This window comes from Arachis hypogaea, chromosome 9 (genome assembly GCF_003086295.3).
Source record: "Arachis hypogaea cultivar Tifrunner chromosome 9, arahy.Tifrunner.gnm2.J5K5, whole genome shotgun sequence".
In the NCBI taxonomy this organism is placed as follows: Eukaryota; Viridiplantae; Streptophyta; class Magnoliopsida; order Fabales; family Fabaceae; genus Arachis; species Arachis hypogaea.
In genome coordinates, this window is record NC_092044.1 from 12,153,473 (window position 1) to 12,173,283 (window position 19,811).

Genomic DNA, 19,811 nt, shown 5'->3' on the forward strand with positions numbered 1-19,811 from the left:
GGATCATAAAATTTAAAAAATTCAAAAGGAAAACCAACTCAGGCTGATTTTTTTGCTTATGGAGAGAAGCCATGTGTATCACCATGAAATGGAAGGAATGCAAAATATTACACTACTATGAGTCAGAAACAAAATCTGACTTACGTTTTATATTTGTTAAATATTTTTTAATTTTAAAATAAAATAAACATAGCTTACGTTTTGGCTTTTTAAATTTTTTTAATTTTTTTTGGTTGATTTTTAAAAAAACGCACCTTGCATTTTTGCATCTGAAAAGGCTGAATTTTTTTTTGAAACCCACAAAACACAGGTTGTATTTTGTTAGTGTTAGAAACTTTTTTTTGGAAGTCCAAAAACGCAGCCTGCGTTTTGTGCACATAATAATATTTAAATTCACAAGTTTGTCTATAAATACGAAGTCCGGTTTCGTTTTTCTTCATCTTCACTTCTCCTCTTGGTTTTTCTTTCATAAAGTCCTCAATAGGGTATTTTTTTGGCAAATAACTGTGTCAAAAAAATAGAGTTAGTTGAGGCTGAAGTTATGGAAGGTGTTGCAAACTTGCGAGTATAGATTTGGATCCTCTAAATTTTGAATTTTTACTTTAGAAGATAAAGTGTGATCTTTTACCTTTGAATGGTTTCTCTCTCATATTTACTCTTGGCCCCACCTATAAAATAAATGATGAGAGATCATACTTTACTCTCTAAAGTGAAATTCAAACTTTAGAGGATCCAAATCCTGCGAGTATATTATAACGGTGAGGTTATAACAAACACTCATGAAGGAGTGACCTTTGTTTGTGAATGTCCATTGTCATTTGCCATTCCATGTACCATGAGTTTTGTCGAGTTGCAAAATGGTCTTTGTAATAACATTCAAAGCCGCATTTTGAAAAATGTGAGCAATCTTTATACAGAAGTCCTGTGCAAGTATTTGGTGGGCTAATACAGTTTCAAATAATGCCCATCACTGACGATGCCAGTATGCAGCAGATGTTTTATATTTATCAACAAACCCGATCTCAAGTGTCGATGATAGAGCTGTACGTTGAGTTTGAACAGCAGTCGGGGATGAGTACGGTCGGCGAGGATGTCAATGTTGATGAGCTCGGGGATATAGATTGGGAAGAAGATAATAATGATAGCGAAGAGGAATTCGAAGCTAACTATGAAGTCGATGACGAAAACGATGACGGAGACTTGGCAGGCAATCCGGTGGTGCAAAATGAAGCGAATGCCGTTGTAAGCCAACACCTGTTTGGTGTTCCGTCTTTTATGCGGACTCTAGATCTTGAAGCCATGCATGCCCCGGAATTTCCTGAGTATGCGAATATGGGTATGTTATGATTATTAACTCAAGTTTTCTGTAGGGCTTAAATAATTTGCCTTGTCTGAAACTGATGCTGGTGCGCACGTCGTAGGTGAAGGCAACATTGTGACGGAAGATGGCAAGTTAAGTGTCGGAATGGAATTTGGTTCGAGAGAGTCAGTAATATCTGCAATCAAAAGCTACACCATCTCTAGAGGAGTTGATTACACTGTGTATGAGTTTGAGCCGCAGACATTCTATGCGAAATGCAAGGGGTATGGTGCAGGGTACGACTGGCTTATCCAAGCTAGCTTGATTCGAAAAAAAAGCTTGTTAGGAGATCAGGAGATACAATGGAAAGCACACATGCACCATGGGCACGATTTCACAAGATCATGCCAAGTTGGACTCAGACACAATTGCAGATGCCATTAGGCCGTTGGTCGAAGCAGACCCCTCGATAAAGGTGAAGTCCGTTATTACAGAAGTTCAAGGCAGGTTCAACTACACTGTGAGTTACCGCAAGGCTTGGTTGGCAAAGCAGAAAGCTGTCGCAAAAGTTTTTGGTGATTGGGAAGTTTTTTACCAGACTCTGCCAGTGTGGTTGAAAGCAATGACAATGAAGATGTCAAGGTCTCATGTTCAAATTAAAACGCTCCCGTTTACCGTGAGAGTGAGGAGGTTCAATGTGTAAGATTTCTGCACCGCATTTTTTGGAGCTTCTATCCGTGTATTGTAGCATTCAGACACTGCAAGCCACTGGTGCAGGTTGATGGCACGCACCTGTACGAAAAATATAAAGGTGCACTTCTGGTAGCTGTTGCACAGGATGAGAATCAAAACATTGTGCCTATTGCATTTGCGATTGTCGAGGGTGAGATAGCAGACACGTGGGAGTTTTTCCTAACCAATTTGCGGAGATATGTTGTTACCATTGATGGTGTGCGTATTATTTCTGACCACCATACCTCCATCGACGCTGCAATAGCTTGCAGTAACGGTGCATGGTCACCACCAAGGGCGTGGCACATGTACTGCATCAGGCACATCGGGTCCAACTTCTTAAGGAGGTTCAAGGCTCCATATTTGCATAAACTCGTGGTCAACACAGGTATTTCAACGTGCTATTATGGTTCTATTCATAGTAAATTTGTGGCACCTACTTATGATTAAATGGTTTGTTCAACAGGCTATTCTAGGACGGAGCAGGAGTACAACAAAAACTACCAAAGGCTTAAAGAGCGGGGTGAGGCATATACTCAATGGTGCGATGAGATCGGTGTTGAGAGATGAGTGTTGGCATTCGATGGTGGTCATCGTTGGGGACATATGACAACAAACTTGGTAGAGTGTATAAATTCTGTCCTGAAGGGTGCACGCAACCTTCCTATGACTGCCCTTGTCCGGTCAACTTTCTATCGGCTGAATGAGTTGTTCACTCGGAAGAGTACTGAGGCTCATGACCGTCTCCACAACGGATTCACGTATTCAGAATTTGCAATGAAGAGAGTTGAAGAAAGCTTCCGACGTGCAGGAAACATTGTGGTCAACCGGTTCGACAGGCGCAACGAGATGTTTGAGGTCCGCGAAATGCAAGATGGTACCATTTACATTGTTAATCTTGCGCAACGACACTGCGACTGTGGCCACTTCCAGGTTGAGCGACTTCCATGTCGCCACGTGCTTGCATGTTGCGCCAACCAGCGTCTTGATTGGCAAGTGTACGTGCACGATGTGTACAAGATGTCTCAAATTTGCAAGGTGTACAGAGGCGAGTTTGTTCTGATGGGTGACCCATCTACGTGGGATAGATACGAAGGAGAGAAAATGATCGCCAACTGGACATTGAGGCGCACAATAAAAGGAAGACCGAAGTCAACCCGCTACTTGAATGAGATGGATTCACGGGATATACGTGGTCCTCGCCGGTGTGCGGTTTGTGGATGCGAGGGACATAGCCGCAGCCGGTGTCCTCAGCGCGCAGGTCCAAGCTCCGCTGGAGGACATTAGTGGCTAAGCTTTTGTGTAACTTTATTATCCCCTACGTCACAGTTGTATGTGGCTTTTATGTAACCTGGTCCTCTATTTTAAATTAGTTAACACTTATTAAATCAATAAATATTTTAAACTTGTCATGTAACTTTCTATGTTGTTAACTTTCATTCTACGCGATAAACACTGAATAATAATTAAGCAGGATAATCTGGGATGTCTTTTATGCGAGCACAAAGCTAAATATATAACAACAATAATACTTAACACTACCAAGTCATAATACAATATTGAATAAAACACTGAATACAAAATATGACAATGAAAACAAAACTAAACTCTAGCAGTACAACATAAACTGCAACTGACTACTTCCTCGGCGCCTTCTTCAAATACAACGACGGCGTGTATTTGTCCGGAGGCGCAGTTTGTGTCCGTAAGTTATACGGATGACCCTGAGACACACCGGCATCCAGACCCCCGAAATCTGTCATGCTCGAACTGCCAGTGTCACATATCCAGGAACCAGTCAGCCCTGGAGCACTCGCTCCACCAAGGTCCTAACAGTGCTGAACGTCATCCCTCAAAACATCCTCTTCCTCCTGAAGGCATTCACTCAAGTCAAACAACTGGGTGCGCGGTGGTGCGGAAGGACCGACATGTTGTATATGCCCCGTAGAGGTGTCCACGTCGAAGTCACTGGCATGACCTGATGAGGCACAACGACCAGCAGACTGCACAGTTGGAGCAGGCGTTTTCTGCTCTCGCGTCGGAAATAGATGTGCTGTATCTGTATCTCTCAAGACCTGAGACAGGCTGAGGCTGTCCGTTGGAACCAAGGGACTAAACTGCTCGCCGGGTGGAACTACCAAATACTGCTGGTCAAATGTCGGCATCTGAAACTGCTGCTCGTACACCGACATCTGAAACTGCGGCTCATATGCCGGCATCTGAAACGGCTGCTCAAATGCCGGCATCTGATGCTGCTGGTCATATACAGGCATCTGAAAATATTGGTCATATGTCGGCATCTGATGCTGCTGGTCATATGCCGGCATCTGAAACTGCTGGTCATATGCCGGGGCCTTAAAGTAGTGATCCTGTGCCGGAACCTATATTACAATTAATTACGATAACAACAACAGTAACAATAATACCTGAGGCGGGACTTGCTGCTGAGGCGGGACTTGCTACTGAGGGCCAGCTGGTTCTTTCTGTTGCTGCTATGGCTCATCGGTGCCAACCTCTTCACCTGCAACTCTGTCTGACAGTCGCAGGTGCATCCCATACTGCTCTATGTACCACTCGTAGTACACTGGGAGAGGATGAAAGTCAATAATCTCCTCGCCTAACTGCAATGTGTTATAGCGGTCGGTCCTCTACCTGTCAACCCATCGACTGTAAATCTGTCCCCAGTCATGGTTCTATGCTCCTCTAAACCCAGTACAATGATCACGACCAAGGTCGAACGCTGGGCTTGGTGGAAGCTGTTGCATCCCGAACTGTCGCCTAACTCGGTCTGTTGGGTGCCATTCTATGCACTCGAATGACACTAGCGGCGACTGGGTAGAGCACATAAACAATTGGGCAGCGACGACATCCGGAATCTCGACAGCTTTATACGGCCGCCATATAAATTGCATATTAGTTACCAAAAGGCCGATTAGAAAAAATATTCTTCTAAACAAAAAAACATTGGACATTAATGGTTACAACTTACATCGTCAACTCCCATGTCGTCGAGTCCTCGCCTAAAGTGCGCGGTAGGCCGTCGTATATACCTTATATGTCGGTGCCAATGACTCCACCTAACAAAAAACCGAATAAAACCATTAATTAGAATAACAAATTAATAAAAATGATAGTAATAATAACAATAACAATAATAACAATAATAATAATAATAATAACAATAATAATAACCAAAACAGAATAACAATACGAATAACAATAAAAACCAATACCGTCGCGCAAGTGGAATACCAACATCGCCGAGCTAATCGCGGGGTATAAGTGTCAGGAGCGGCATACGCTTCCACGCCCAAACAAAAAGCAATATCAGGGGACCATCCATCTCTTTGCATCTGTATCGTGATGTACGACACAACGATCTGTACAGGTGTGCCAGACAGGCTTCCCCCCAACTGTATGATGAAATGCGGTCGAAATCTCGAAGTAGCGGTAGAAACTTCGAGTTCAACGAAGTAGTCGACTTATCCGAAAACACAATTGTTCCGAGCACGCAGAAAATGTGCGTTCGGACGTACCGCTCAATAGACTGCTGAGTATCACACCTCTCGGTGCCTCTGCACCGTCGCACCCATGCAATATTAACCTTCCCCAACACGTGATCTTGCGGACTGGGCTCCCGACCAAAACACGCCATGTAGTTCTCCACCAAAAACTGGTGACTGCTGTCTGATCTACCTATAATGGCCTCCCCATTAATCGGGAGATCAAGAATATAGCTCACATCTTCCAGCGTCACTGTCACCTCACCGACCGAAAGATGAAATGTGTGAGTCTCCGGCCTCCAGCGTTCTACCAAAGCACTCAGTAGTGCAGAATGACCTCTCATTTCGCTGACTCGCGAAACGAGTTGAAACCCAGTCAATGCCAGTGCCGCAGCAGCTACCTCGTTAAAGGTATCTGGCGGATCAAGTTTTCTGGGCAACAAATTCCTGATACCCTGCAACAAGAAAATTGATAGCTATTAAAATTCTAAATAATATCAGTTAATAATTTATTCAAAAAAAAGTTAGCAATAATAATTATTAAGTATTATTATTACTATCTTAAAAAATAATAATAAATTATTAAAAATTCATAAATATTGATTACTCATAATAACCAATATTGTAAACAAATAATAATAAACTAATCATAATAATAACAACAAATCACTAAAAAATAATAATAACTTAATACACTACACAGTATTACCACAAATAATAAATAGTATTCTGTTATTAAATAGTATTATTTATTATTATAATATACTACCTAACTATTAAAATTAGTAAAAAAAAATTTCCAAACAGTGTTAAAAAAACCTTTTACTAAACAATAGTATTATAAGTTATTCTTACTATCATAACCAATATTATAAACAAATAATAATATACCGATCATAATAATAATTACTCAAATATAATAATAATAATCATAAATATTAATTTTTTAATGACAATAACAATAACAATTAATAATTTTTTTTAATTAAACAAACATTGTTAAAAAAAAACCGTTGAATACAGCATTATTATCATTATCATGAAAAATAACAACAAATCACTAACAAATAATAATAACTTAGTACACTAACATAACAAACCAGCATTATAAACAAATAATAATATACCAATCATAATAATAATTACTCAAATATAACAATAATAACCATAACAATAACTATTTATTATATTGATTTTTTTTAATAACAATAACAATAACAATTAATAATTTTTTTAATTAAACAAACATCGTTTAAAAAAAACCGTTGAGGAGTACGACATTATTATCATTATCATGAAAAATAACAATAAATCACTAACAAATAATAATAACTTAGTACACTATCTGATTTATTATTAAAAAATATTATTAAATTATTCTCATTGTCATACCCACTATTATAAATAAATAATAATGTAATATTAATAATAATAATAACAATAATAATAATAACATAATTATAGCACTACCAAAAAAATTAAACGGTTATGAAAAATAAATAATAACATAATATTAGCAATAGTAATATTACTAACCACAGTACTAATTACAAACAAAATTTAAATAAATATATATTAAAATAAAAAATTTACTTACCCATTGAGGATGATCCAAATATTCAATAATATGATTTTCAAGTTTAGTAAAATCACAAACCATTTTTCAAATGATGGTCTTCACTCTAACTAACCCCATTTTGCTCTTCTTCTTCCTCACTAAAGCATTCAGTAAGCCTCCGAGGGTACCCCTCACGATTGCCTCTCTCTCTCAACAAGCCTTTCACTTTACAAAATTTTCTTCCTGCGTTTTACATTGCACTCGCGTTTATAGCCCCTGGAACTGATGTCCTGAACACGTGTCGTGCATGCAACAGGGGAGCCTTCAAAATGCAACCTGCGTTTTTCCCTGACAGCTTCAAAACACATCTTCCGTTTTGCTTCTCCAATGCGGTCAAAAAAACAGTCTTGGTTTGCATGCAGGGGGCACAGGGACACGTTTCGCTTGTTAGAGCTACTCCCCTTCAAAACGCATCCTGCATTTTGCAGCATGCTAATAGCTTTCAGAATTCCTCATGCAGGCAAAACGTTTCCTGCGTTTTGCTTTTTCTGCCACTTGCAGATCCACATTCCAGTATTACACGCCATGCAACAATATACTGAACATCACCATTTTTTTTCCCATTCATTAATTAATTTCTGACCAACTTACAGTGCCATCTATTTTAAAAGAAAAAATACGACTAAATTCCCATAGTGGTCCTTCAAATTTAGCCCGTGCATCAATTTAGCCCCTAAGATTTCAATGGCACCATTTATATCCTCCAGATTGCGATTCGGACATCATAATGGTTCTTCGATAAATCTCTGGCGTGACTCAGCGACGGCGTTGTTTATGTGGCACAGCCACTGCCACGTTGGACATTCAAAACGACGTCGTTTCATGGGGTGAAACGACGTCGTTTCATGGGGCAAAACGATTGAAAGCCCACACGTCGCCGTTTTGATCACAGTGAGTGTAGTAGTTACTTAGGTAAAGGGTTTGGCATTCGTTACGTCTTCTCCTCCATATTTTCTCACTTCTCTCAACGCTTGGTCTCCTCCTCCATAATCTGAACAGTGGCGACAGGCAAGGGCACTGCTGCCTAGTTTCTTAACACTGTTGTACTGCTTTGGGAAAGGTTCGTGGTTCACCATTGAAGCAACGACTGAGGAACCGTTTAAGCTAGTTTCAAGGTACAAATTTTATTTTTTTTTTTTTTTTTTGGATCATGTTTCATTCTTAATATGGCCGATTGTTAAAGTTACTTGAACATGATGCATCTAGTTTGTGTTAGAATCCATATGTTGTTAGGGTTTTAATGTTTTCTTTCTTCAAACCAGTAATGGATGCTCTGTTTCTTTTGAAAAGAACAGGGGGTAATCTCTGATGGTGTGTAATATCTAAGTTATTTGTTGTTTTTGTGTTGCATGCGTGTTAAATTTATTTTTTTCTCTGTTATGTTGTAGATGAACGCCGAATTGTTAGACATAGGGTTTCATCATGGGAGAAATTTTGAGAGGGGTAAGGATGAGAGATGGACATACACACTTGACAATAAGCACTGTTTGGGTGATCTGGATGTGGACAGGTTGGATGTATTCTACCTGAGAAATTACTTCAAAGAACTAGGCTATGAGACCATGAAGGAGGTTTGGTGGCAGGTCCCAGGGATGAGCCTAAAAGTAGGTTTGAGGCGTTTAGACTCTGATAATGAGCTGAGAGAGCTGTGTTCTCATGGTGGAAAGAACAATGGGGTAGTGGATGTTTACATTGTACATGGCATTTCAGAACCTAAAATAGTACAAGGACAGGATGTTGTTGTGCATGCTGATGACCAGGTGAGGAATCTTGGAGAGCAAGCCAAGTTAAATTCTAGGATGGTGAAAGACTCCCTGTCAAACTTACCACCGAGAAGGACCCTCCTATGAGTTTAAGCATGGTAACATACAAGCCCCAAGCTAAAGAGGCGTTACCGAAGAAGAGCAATGTGAATTCTAACATGGAGGCCCAGACTAAGCCTAAGTCAAAATCTAAGCCTAAGACAGTTCCCAAACCCAAACCATGTCCAGACAGAACAGTGTAACTAGGACTAGGAGATACTGTCTAAGGTCTTTAGGGAAAGGTATTTCAAAAGCAAAGAAAAATGCTGGTGACCATGTTCTTTTATCCTCTGACTCAGACTCTCATGACAGCTACGAGAGTGCTGAGGACAATGCCTATAAGCTACAAGAGCTGGATGATAGCTCGGATGAATCGGGCATTGGATATACTGTTCCTTCACAGAAGAAAAAATCAAGAAACCCAATACAAGGAAGAAGGTCCAGGCAGAGAGTGGAAAGGAAAAAGGGAAGGCCAAGGTCTGTGTTGATAATGATGGATTTGTGGAAGATATTTCTGATGAAGATGTGAACATCGGATTTGTGGGGGGAGGTCTAAAGGGGGATAACCATGACATTTTTTATCCGGGGTCAGAATCGGATGGTGCCAATTCGTGGCACTCTTTGGAGATGAAAATACCACCTAATTCAGAGGATGAGTTGGTTGGAGAAGAAAGTTCGGAGGAGGTATTTTCGGTGTTTAGACAGGGTGCTAGGTTTAGAGAACTGCATTTAGAAGTCAGGATGAAGTTCAATACTAAGTGGGAGTTCAAGGAGGCAGTAAGGGAGTTCACTATACAAGAAGGGAGATGGATGAGGTTCAGAAAGAATGACGGAAAAAGGGTAAGGGCAGTATGTAAGGTGAATGATTGCAAGTGGGTTGTGTACGCATCAAGGGACCACAAAGACAGCTGCTGGCAAGTTAAGACTTTCTTCGATGACCATACCTGTCCACAAGAGGATAAGAACAGGGTAGGAAATAGAAATTGGGTTGCAAGTAAGTTGGTAAAAAAAAAATATCCCGATTTCAGGAACTGTGAGGCTACAACATATTTCAAGACGAAATACGACTTGTCGCTCAATAGGAACTATATATCACGGGCACTGTGTGATGCTAGGAATATAGTCTATGGGGATGCGAAGGAGCAATATGCCATGCTTAGGGACTATGGTGAAACATTGTTGAAAACCAACTCGGGATCAACTGTTCAGATTTGCACAAAGCCACAACCTAGTGGTGATGTCATATTTGAGAGGATGTATGTCTGCTTGAGTGGGTGCAAGTCAGGTTTCAGGGCTGGCTGTCATCCGTTAATTAGACTTGATGGCCCATTTATGTATGTCTACGTTATTGCCCGAGCAGTTGTGGAAGTGGAGAACTTTGAGAATTGAAAGTGGTTTCTAGAGTTGCTACATGAGGATCTTGGAGACTACAAGACTCATGGGTGGAACTTCATCTCTGATATGCAAAAGGTAATTTCTTAGTGTAACTTTAATCTCACATAAGTTGTAATGTGTAAAACTATGTTAGCTTGGTTTAATACATAAAGTGCAGTATACTGCTGTGAGTGATGATACCTCTAATATAATTGTTTGATTATTTACTATATCTCTATGGTGTGCTGTTTGTTATAAGTTAGGTAGGTACTGAGTGGTGCAAATAAGGGATTGTAATGATGAACGATTATCAATTATAGGGACTATTATGGTGAACGAGTTTTAAAAATAGGGACTATTATGGTGATTGATTTTCAAAGTTAAGGACTACTATGGTGAACGATAATTAAAGCTAGGGACTATTATGGTAACATATTGTCTGCTATCTTCAGGGATTACTGCCTGCCATGAAAGCCGTTATGCCTGATGTGGGCCATCGATTCTGTGTCTGGCACTTGTGGCAAAATTTCAACAAGCAGTAGAAGGACCTAGAGCTGAGGGGACTGTTATGGGAGTGTGCTGGAGCTACAACATTTCAAGAGTTTAAGGTACATAAAGCCACTTTTTCTGCAATTGGAGTTAGCTTACATGGACTTTTTTTCCAACTGTTAATTGTTGCCATTCAGGATTACATGGATAAGATAAAGAGGCTGAACGAGGACGCATGGAAGTATCTTGACAAGTGGTCCAGGGAGGCATGGACGAGGTCACAGTTCAGGCATAACCCAAAATTGGACTCGATTTACAATAACGCTTGTGGGTTTTCAATTCAAAGATCAAAGAAGCAATGGAAAAGCCTATACTTACTCTTTTTAGAAGTGGTGAGGATGTTTGTCATGAGAACTATGGCTAAGAACAAGGTGAAGTTGGACAATTACCTAGGGCTGTTACCACCCGTAATCAAAAGTAGGCTAGAAAAGGTGAGAAAAGAGTCCAGACATTGGCATGCTATATGGTCTGGAGATACTGGGTATGAGAAGTTTGAGGTCCATGGACGTCCTACAAACTATGTGATGGACTTGGGGAAAAGATTATGTACCTGCCAGTTCTGGATGTTAACAGGTTGTTTTTTTCTCATCCACTTACCTTTACTCATTGAATTTTACACTTGTCTTATAAATGATTTTGTTTTAACCTAAGCTGGATGAAAACTGGACTTGTAGGGATTCCATGCGTTTATGTCTGTGCTGCACTGGCCAGAGTCAACAAGCACCCAGATGATTTTTGCCATAAGTTGATAACCATGGAGGCTTACAAGGAAACATAAAAGTACCACATCAATCCTATACCTGGCCAAAGCTTCTGGGAACAAGTCAGTTTAACAGGCCATTGGCACCACCAATCAAGAGGAAGCCAGGGAACCTTCAAACAAAAAAGAGGAAGGACTCCGACGAAGGCACAAGTTCTAGCAAGAAATCTAAGCCAATAACATCCTTGAAAAGATAGCTTCGGCCTTTCACCTGCAAGTACTGCTTGCAAAAAGGTCACACCAAAAGAGGATGTGAAAAGAAAAGAGCAGCTGATGCTGCTAAAGACTCTAAAAATGCTAGTGCACAAGCAACTGCAACTGCCCAGGCCACCACAACTGACACTGTAATTGCCACTGCAACTGCCAGTGCCACTGCAACTGCAACTACTACTAGTATAGCTACGGCTACTGCTAATATTACAATCAATTTTGCTCCTATTGGTCAAGCTTCAGAGATTGATCTGTCACAGCCAATTTGTTCTAAACCAGAAGACTCTCAAAAGGTACAATAGTAATTCTATAATAAGCCTTTATAATTCATGTACTAATAACTCTGAAAAAGGTTTAGTGGGTGACAAAGTTTGATTTTTATTTGTGGTTTGAAATTTGTATAGTTCACTGAAGTAAGAGGGGAACCAGCCACAAGACTTGCCAAACTGCCTGCTAGAAGAAGATCACCACCAACAACCCCTTCTACAGCACTGGACCCAATGAAGGGTGCGAGTTCTGTCATTGCCTCACGATTCACAAATTTTTTGAAGTTTGTGCCGACTCCTGGATTTAAGCACCCCCGGAAGAAGTGAACTTTAATATTAGGACATTAGGACATTACACTTGTCAAGTGTTTGTTTTTTGTTAAAAGATACCGTGACTGTGCTCACTCTAAACAATGGTACATTTTGTTGATTACTAATCAAGTATGTCATGCTACTTGTTCAATTACTTATGGCTGTAATGTGTTAAAGCTATGAATGGTTTGCCATATTTTGGTATCGATCAATTAATACTATTCATGGTTTGAATCAATCTTTCTGTTATTTATTTACATGTACTTTTACTTCATCCAACAGGATATTATATTATAGCAAACTAAAATCAGTTACACAAAACTTGTTATGTTACCACATAACACTTTCATTCATTACTTTGGGAACTACATTACATTGACATGTTCTCAATCCTTTAATAGCACCATTCCTACAAAAACAACAACTACTAAGAACCCAAACCCAAGAACATGAGTTATGAATTTCAGTTTCCTAATGTCTGCCTCCTTCTTCCCCATCCGCCATGCAAAGTTCATCTTTCTGTCACCATCATCATCTCCTGCAATAGCTCTTTCAGACAACTCCTCTTGCACAGAATCAGCCCAGACGAATAACCCACACCATGTTTTCCCACTTGTCTGCAACCGACCAAAAAAATCAACCAAAAAAAAAATTTTCAATCAGCTACAGATTATTTACCTTTATTCACATTATAGTTAGGGCAACCAAAGAAGGGCTTGTTAGGATGCGACTCCGTTCCTTACCACCTTAGCACCGGCCGACAACCACAGCCGCACCAGTCCAGAACCCGTCCCTGCCTGCTTCGCGTTGTGCTTCTTCTCCAGTTTTCCGTCGACGATGACCAGTTGGAACTTCCTGCAACATGGCTCCTACTTCCTCTCATGGGGGACAGCTATTGTTGTACACAATAGATGCAGAAGGAGACGTTAATAGAGAGAACCACATTGAAGGGAGGCCAATGAAATTTTAGGGTTTAAACATGAAGACAGGGACTACATTGAAGAATTTTACAACACAATCCACGTCATCTGTACAATATAGCGTCCAACGTGGCAGTGGATGTGCCACATAAGCAATGCCGTCGCTGAGTCACGTCGAAAATTTACCGAAAAACCATTATGTTGCTCGAATCGTAATCTGAAGGAGATAAATAGTGCAATTAAAATCCTAAGAGCTAAATCAGTGCACGAGCTGAATTTAAGAGACCATTATAAAAATTTAGTCGAAAAAATCCCTTCCTCTTCTTTTCTACCTTACATCTCCCGTAACACTCCTTAAATACTAGCAATAATGCCAGCAAATTGTGTAGAACCCTCCAACTGATTTGATTAGATTGGCATGAATGTTGGAAATTTCAAAATACTCCTTTTCAAATACTATTATTTTAAACTAATATTTAACTAGTAATAATTTATATTTATATTTATAAAAATTTACATACATAAAATATATAATTTATACTTATATTTATTAAAATTTAAATATAAATTAATACAGTTTATATCTATATTTATTAGAATTTATATGCATCAATTTAGTTATTAAAAATAATTTAATATTTATATTAATTAATTACTGATTAAAATTATTAAAAATTACTGATCTTCAAAATTTTTGTGGTACAATAAATCTCATGATTTTTTTTTCTGAGATGGATTGCAAATTTTTTGTGTGAAGAGTTATTGAGGAGGACCAACATTTCTTTAATAAATATTAAACAATAGATATTGTGGTATGATCTATTAATTTAGCGATTTAGTAATGTCAGATTAATTTTGTGTGGGACTTTATTTGCACAAGTACAGCGGCTTGATTTATTTTTGTTTCTTTTTTACAGTATTTTTAAGTCTAACAAGTTAAATATTAATTCGTTGTGAATCTAAGTTCTATTTAAAGGTGTTGATCAAGAATTATTCTAAGACAGAATTTAAATTTTTTAAAAGTTATTTAAGTAGATGAATAAACTAACCACTCAATAAACTCAAGTTAGACGGACTGGATTTAGTTATATAAATTGCCAATTACATACTTGAGGTCTATGAACTCTATTTTCATCCATATTAATGATTAGTGTTATTTTAAGAGATACTGCAAGAGAATGAGTTTGGCTTTTTTGCATATTTGATGGAGCGACCATTTTGGTTTATAGTTTAAAATTAATGGACCATTTATATTAGTTTAAAAAATTAGGGAAGTATTTTGATTATTAAGTTAAAACTAAGAGATCAGTTTAACTATTATATCTATGTAATATTATGTCAGCGTGAAAGTAAGCATAGCACGTAAAATTTTTGTCAACGACATTAACTTGGCAGTAGTGCTACGTTACCAACTTTTTATCTGCTAAAATTTGCCAACTTAAGTTGAGCTGGACATGAAGCCCATTTACTAAATAAAGTCACATCTAAGTTAATCATGGTTTAATCCTAATTTATCACGTGTTGGTAATAGTTGGCAGACTCTCTCTTGGTAACGTATACTTTTCCTTAACTTGGTGACTAATTTGATTAACGATTTAAACTCAATAGACCATTTTAATTAGTTTAAAAATTAGAAAACTGTTTTAATTATCAAGTTAAAACTGAGAATTATTTTAATTATTATTTTTTCATTGAATAAAATGGTGCGAAAAGTTGTTAAGACCTGAAATGTTAAATATTACATTTTTAGATGATACCCTACTTACATGAGTTTAGGGGAATAAATGTAAAATGATAAACACATCACATAACAACAAAATACAGCACAAACCCACAAAGAGTTGGAGAAGCCTTGCCAGACGAAAACTTTTCTTAAAGAATTTCCAATTAGTCAAACACCTTTTGCCGGCTAGAGTTTTGAAAAGAACCCATCACAATCCTACTACCTCAACTAACTCCCAAGAAATTCCTCTACCAATCCTATGCATTGTAAATCTCAATCTCTAATAAATACAAAAACAACAAGTTAACCACACGATATAAAGAAGAGACATAATCGTCTCCTAGTTGCCGATGCAAGTGTTTATAAAAATAGGGTTTCTAAATAGTCTCCTACCTTTCTTTATCTTAATTTCCTAACCACTCAATACAGATTTTACTAATAAGTATTTTAAGGATATTATTAATTAAATCACCATATTACATGACTAAGTTATTTTGGTAATAAATTTAACCAACTTAGTTTAATAATTTATTGGCATAATAAAAATCAGATGCAGAAGAACCATAAAAATCATAAGAAAAAGAAAAAAAAAACTTAATTTAACTTGGTTATTTTTAATATATTGAATACATTAATTATGTATTAAAAAAATCAAAATGTTTTATTTTAATTTTTTAACCGATAATTTTAAGACATTTTTAACTAATTTTTTTACATAACAAAATTCTTAGCATTATAATTTGAAAATAAAATTATAATTTTTAACAAAAATGCTATTCATACACTAAAATCAGTTATCAATATATTTATATGTAAATATATATGTGGTTTAATTTATGTTTAATATGTCTTTATATTCTAACATATATTTTATATTAATAACTATTTTTAGTGGCTGATTTTAATATACACTTTATATAGCTAAATTTTTAATTGTTCTTAATAAAATATAAGGTAAAATAAAAAAGTCCATAGTTGGAACAAATCATGCCAAAATTTAAAATTGTGTAACAAACGTTAATTGAGACTTGAGAGTATATATATATATATATATATATATATATATATATATATATATATATATATATATATATATATATATATATATATATATATATATATATATATATATATATAAAAATATATATAAAACTATCCAATTTTCAATCCCAAACTCTTTTTTAAAAAATTGAGATCTTATTTGTTATTAACAAAAGAAAACTAAATGAGTAATATTATTTGTATATCTAAATTGATATTTTATTTTTAAACAATTAGTTTCAAACTATTCATAAAATAATAATTCCTTACGCTCTCACCTCAGACCTCACCTATTCAACATTTTCCATCTCCTCTTCTAGCTAAGACATTAACCTAATATACAAATCACAAATAGCATTACCCTTGTCAGATTTTTCAAATATTTACTACTGATGTGTTATTAAAAACCTTAATAAAACATCACATCTTCCAAACGAACAGCACACGAACAATTAGAAAATTCCCTCTTTTGGCATTACTAGGAAACATCACCACATCACACTAACCCATATGCCTAATATTAAAATGATTTTGCAGAAAAAAAAAAAAGAAAGATGAACATAAAAAAACACTTCTTATTGTCCTACCCTTCCTAGCTTTATTCAGTCAATGATCCAACAGTACTAGCTAGCCCCTTCAAAACCTTCAATAATCCTTCTTAATTTTCTTCCTTCTATTACCATTAACAATGAACATGGAACCAAACCCAACACAAGATGCTCTTGACTGGCAGCTAGAAGGTTCTGCCTCTTTCTTCCCACCATTCTTGGATTATCCATATCCCATTCAAGATTATCACTTCTGGGATCAAAACCAAGACATAATCTGCTACCATAACCAAATTGATGCCGGTACCGGATCCCCGAATGCCGCAAACGGCGCTGCCGCCGTGGTGGCCACCACTGCCACCAGTACAACCTGCACAACACCCTCGGATCCTGAACCTTACAGTTACAACAACCTACCAGTTTCAGACTTGCCGACGAAGAAACGAAACTCCAGCGACAATGATTGCTCGGTCCAAAAGCCTTCACAGAGCCACAGAGCGAAGAAATTCAAGGCTCGTTCAACTAATGAAGTTGACAATGGCGATTCAGTTGCCGAAGGGACTAGTGTTAGAAAATCTGGTGGGAACAAAAAAGGTATGTAGAAGCTCTATATACGTGTTTAATTCTTTACTTTTTGAAAGCAAGAGCTCAACACAACAATAATGAAGCATATTAATTACTTTAGACCTTTTATCTTATCAAACACCATATTCATATTTGTAAGTTGTAACTATGCAATATAGGTGGAGGCAAGAACAATGGCAATAACTGCAACAATGGAAACAAGGAAGGTAGGTGGGCGGAACAGTTGCTCATCCCTTGTGCTTTAGCTATAAATGCTAAAAATTTAAATCGTGTACAGCACCTCTTGTATGTGCTCCATGAGCTAGCCTCCCCTACGGGCGATGCGAATCACCGACTCGCGGCACACGGACTCAGCGCACTCACACACCATCTATCCTCATCGTATTCGTCTTCATCTTCTTCTACCATAACAAACGATTCAGGGACTAAGACTTTTGCATCAGTGGACTCCAGATTCTTCCATAAGACACTCCTCAAGTTCTATGAGGTTAGCCCCTGGTTTTCTTTTCCTAATAACATTGCAAACGCTTCAATCCTTCAATTCCTTTCCGAAGAAGAATCAAGTAGTTCGCGTACTCTTCACATCCTTGACATTGGAGTCTCCCATGGTGTCCAATGGCCTACTTTTCTTGAGGCGTTAACCCGAAGACCTGGCGGACCTCCTCCTCTGGTTCGCCTAACCGTTGTAACCGCTTCCTCCAATGAAAATGAACAGAACATGGAAACTCCTTTCTCTGTAGGTCCACCCGGTGATAACTTCTCTTCTTACCTCCTTGGTTATGCTCAAACCATTAAGCTCAATCTGCAGATAAACAGGATTGATAATCTTGAATTACAGACTCTGAATTCGAAGAGTATCGACACATCTTCGGATGAAACATTCATTGTCTGTGCGCAGTTTAGGCTCCACCACTTGAATCATAGAAATCCTGACGAGAGGAGCGAGTTTCTGAAGGCTTTGAGAAGCATGGAGCCTAAAGGAGTGATACTAAGTGATAACAACGTTGAATGCAGTTGCAATGGCTGTGGAAACTTCGCGTCCGGATTCTCCCGGAGAGTGGAGTACTTGTGGAGTTTCTTGGATTCCACGAGTGTTGCGTTCAAGGGCCGGGAGAGTGACGAAAGGAGAGTGATGGAAGGCGAGGCGGCGAAGGCCCTGACCAACCAGAGAGAGATGAATGAAGGGAAAGAGAAATGGTGTGAGAGAATGAAGGAGGCAGGGTTTGTAGGAGGAATGCTTGGAGAGGATACCATTGATGGAGCTAGAGCTTTGTTAAGGAAATATGATAGTAATTGGGAGATGAAAGTTGAGGAGGATAACAAGTGTGTTGGACTATTCTGGAAGGGACAGGCTGTTTCTTTCTGTTCTGTGTGGAAGTTGGATGGGGGAGAAAAACAAGGTAGATCAAGTTCTACATTGAATTCGCGTCTATAGGGTGTGTTTGATAAATCTGAATCATAAATGTCTCTATATTATTATCTTTATATTTCTGTCTTAGACATAGTTATTTATATTCATTCGAATTGGTGCCTAGGCTATTGGTTAGGTTGAAAACTTCCATAATACAAGTTCATATCTAAGCTAGATTTTGCAAAGGAATGGTGAGTGGCTTGCTTGTTTGTCTGTCAGTTTAAGAGGTTTTCAGAACCAAAGTGGTAGCACAGAATTTCGGAGTCTTTAACTTTTTTTTTTTAATTTCTATTTTACCTATAATCTCTCACCATTGTATATCATCTATCTGAAATTCTTGATTATAAAATTGTACGATTATAGCAAGGTTGCGCCTTGTGTTTTACTGCTATTCCTTGAGTGGCCATTATTTTCTCCTATTAAATTAGGAATTTATTTGAATAAATAATTTAATTAAATTCATTTTAAAAAATTTTAAAACATAAAAACTTACATTAAGTCTAAGTTATAAATAAATTATTCTATATTTAATTTTTTAATCACAAAAATATTTATTTAAAAAAATTATTATAAAAAAATCATTTGTTTAAATTTTTTTATAAGCACTTTAAGTCTTTAAATAACTTTTAAAAAAAATAACAAATTAATTTTAAAAATAAAAATATTCTTTGTCACTATAAATTTTAAAAAAACTAGAATACAAAAATTTTAATGCATAACATATAAATTTTAGTACATAACACACAAATTTTAATATACAACACAAAAATTTTTGAGATTACATATCTAAAATATTGACATCTAATCAATGAAATATATATAACACAAAAATCTTGATATATAACACATCAATTTTGATGTCCATTACACAAATTTTTGGAAGATTATATATTCAAAACATTGACTTATCTAATAAACAAAATATATTTGCAACAAAATTTGTGTACTATATATAAAAATTTGTAATTATACCAATAAAATATGCACAATACAAAAATCTTGGTGCATAACATTAAATTTTGCAACATAAAATTTTTTAAAAGACTACAATTTATGTGCTATGTATAAAAGTTTGTATGTTATATGTAAAAATTGATATACTATATTAATAATTTTGTATTATATGTAAATTTTTGTGTGTTATATTTTTAAAATTT

At 37.1% G+C, this 19,811-nt stretch overlaps 4 protein-coding genes across 4 annotated transcripts; all 4 read left to right on the forward strand.

The window, feature by feature from the left end:
• Positions 1-1,682: 1,682 nt before the first annotated feature.
• LOC112708883 (uncharacterized) lies at positions 1,683-2,602 on the forward strand. Its single transcript, XM_025760807.1, has 3 exons — positions 1,683-1,976; positions 2,078-2,420; positions 2,499-2,602. Exons 1-3 carry the CDS (start codon positions 1,683-1,685, stop codon positions 2,600-2,602), a joined length of 741 nt encoding a protein of 246 aa, XP_025616592.1.
• A 36-nt stretch (positions 2,603-2,638) lies between these two features.
• Positions 2,639-3,319, forward strand: LOC114924426 (uncharacterized). Its single transcript, XM_029288980.1, has one exon. The coding sequence runs from the start codon at positions 2,639-2,641 to the stop codon at positions 3,317-3,319; it is 681 nt and encodes a 226-aa protein (XP_029144813.1).
• A 6,263-nt stretch (positions 3,320-9,582) lies between these two features.
• On the forward strand, positions 9,583-11,656 carry LOC140175057 (uncharacterized). The gene is made up of 5 exons (XM_072201960.1): positions 9,583-10,240; positions 10,358-10,425; positions 10,782-10,835; positions 11,016-11,451; positions 11,553-11,656. The coding sequence occupies exons 1-5, from the start codon at positions 9,583-9,585 to the stop codon at positions 11,654-11,656; spliced, it is 1,320 nt and encodes a 439-aa protein (XP_072058061.1).
• Positions 11,657-16,699: 5,043 nt separating this feature from the next.
• Positions 16,700-19,045, forward strand: LOC112710407 (protein NODULATION SIGNALING PATHWAY 1). Its single transcript, XM_025762604.3, has 2 exons — positions 16,700-17,252; positions 17,402-19,045. Exons 1-2 carry the CDS (start codon positions 16,799-16,801, stop codon positions 18,676-18,678), a joined length of 1,731 nt encoding a protein of 576 aa, XP_025618389.1. The 5' UTR covers positions 16,700-16,798; the 3' UTR covers positions 18,679-19,045.
• Positions 19,046-19,811: the final 766 nt, after the last annotated feature.

What these genes read in the sequence shown, in the direction of transcription:
- LOC112708883 (XM_025760807.1), top strand. Translation starts at nt 1,683, where the DNA reads ATGGGCACGATTTCACAAGATCATGCCAAGTTGGACTCAGACACAATT. An exon ending in TTAAAACGCTCCCGTTTACC is followed by an intron (nt 1,977 to 2,077) that starts GTGAGAGTGAGG and finishes CCACTGGTGCAG; the next exon opens with GTTGATGGCACGCACCTGTA. An exon ending in TAAACTCGTGGTCAACACAG is followed by an intron (nt 2,421 to 2,498) that starts GTATTTCAACGT and finishes TTTGTTCAACAG; the next exon opens with GCTATTCTAGGACGGAGCAG.
- LOC114924426 (XM_029288980.1), top strand. Translation starts at nt 2,639, where the DNA reads ATGACAACAAACTTGGTAGAGTGTATAAATTCTGTCCTGAAGGGTGCA.
- LOC112710407 (XM_025762604.3), top strand. Translation starts at nt 16,799, where the DNA reads ATGAACATGGAACCAAACCCAACACAAGATGCTCTTGACTGGCAGCTA. An exon ending in ATCTGGTGGGAACAAAAAAG is followed by an intron (nt 17,253 to 17,401) that starts GTATGTAGAAGC and finishes TATGCAATATAG; the next exon opens with GTGGAGGCAAGAACAATGGC.
- LOC140175057 (XM_072201960.1), top strand. Translation starts at nt 9,583, where the DNA reads ATGAAAATACCACCTAATTCAGAGGATGAGTTGGTTGGAGAAGAAAGT. An exon ending in CTTGAGTGGGTGCAAGTCAG is followed by an intron (nt 10,241 to 10,357) that starts GTTTCAGGGCTG and finishes AGTGGTTTCTAG; the next exon opens with AGTTGCTACATGAGGATCTT. An exon ending in CCAGTTCTGGATGTTAACAG is followed by an intron (nt 11,452 to 11,552) that starts GTTGTTTTTTTC and finishes CTGGACTTGTAG; the next exon opens with GGATTCCATGCGTTTATGTC.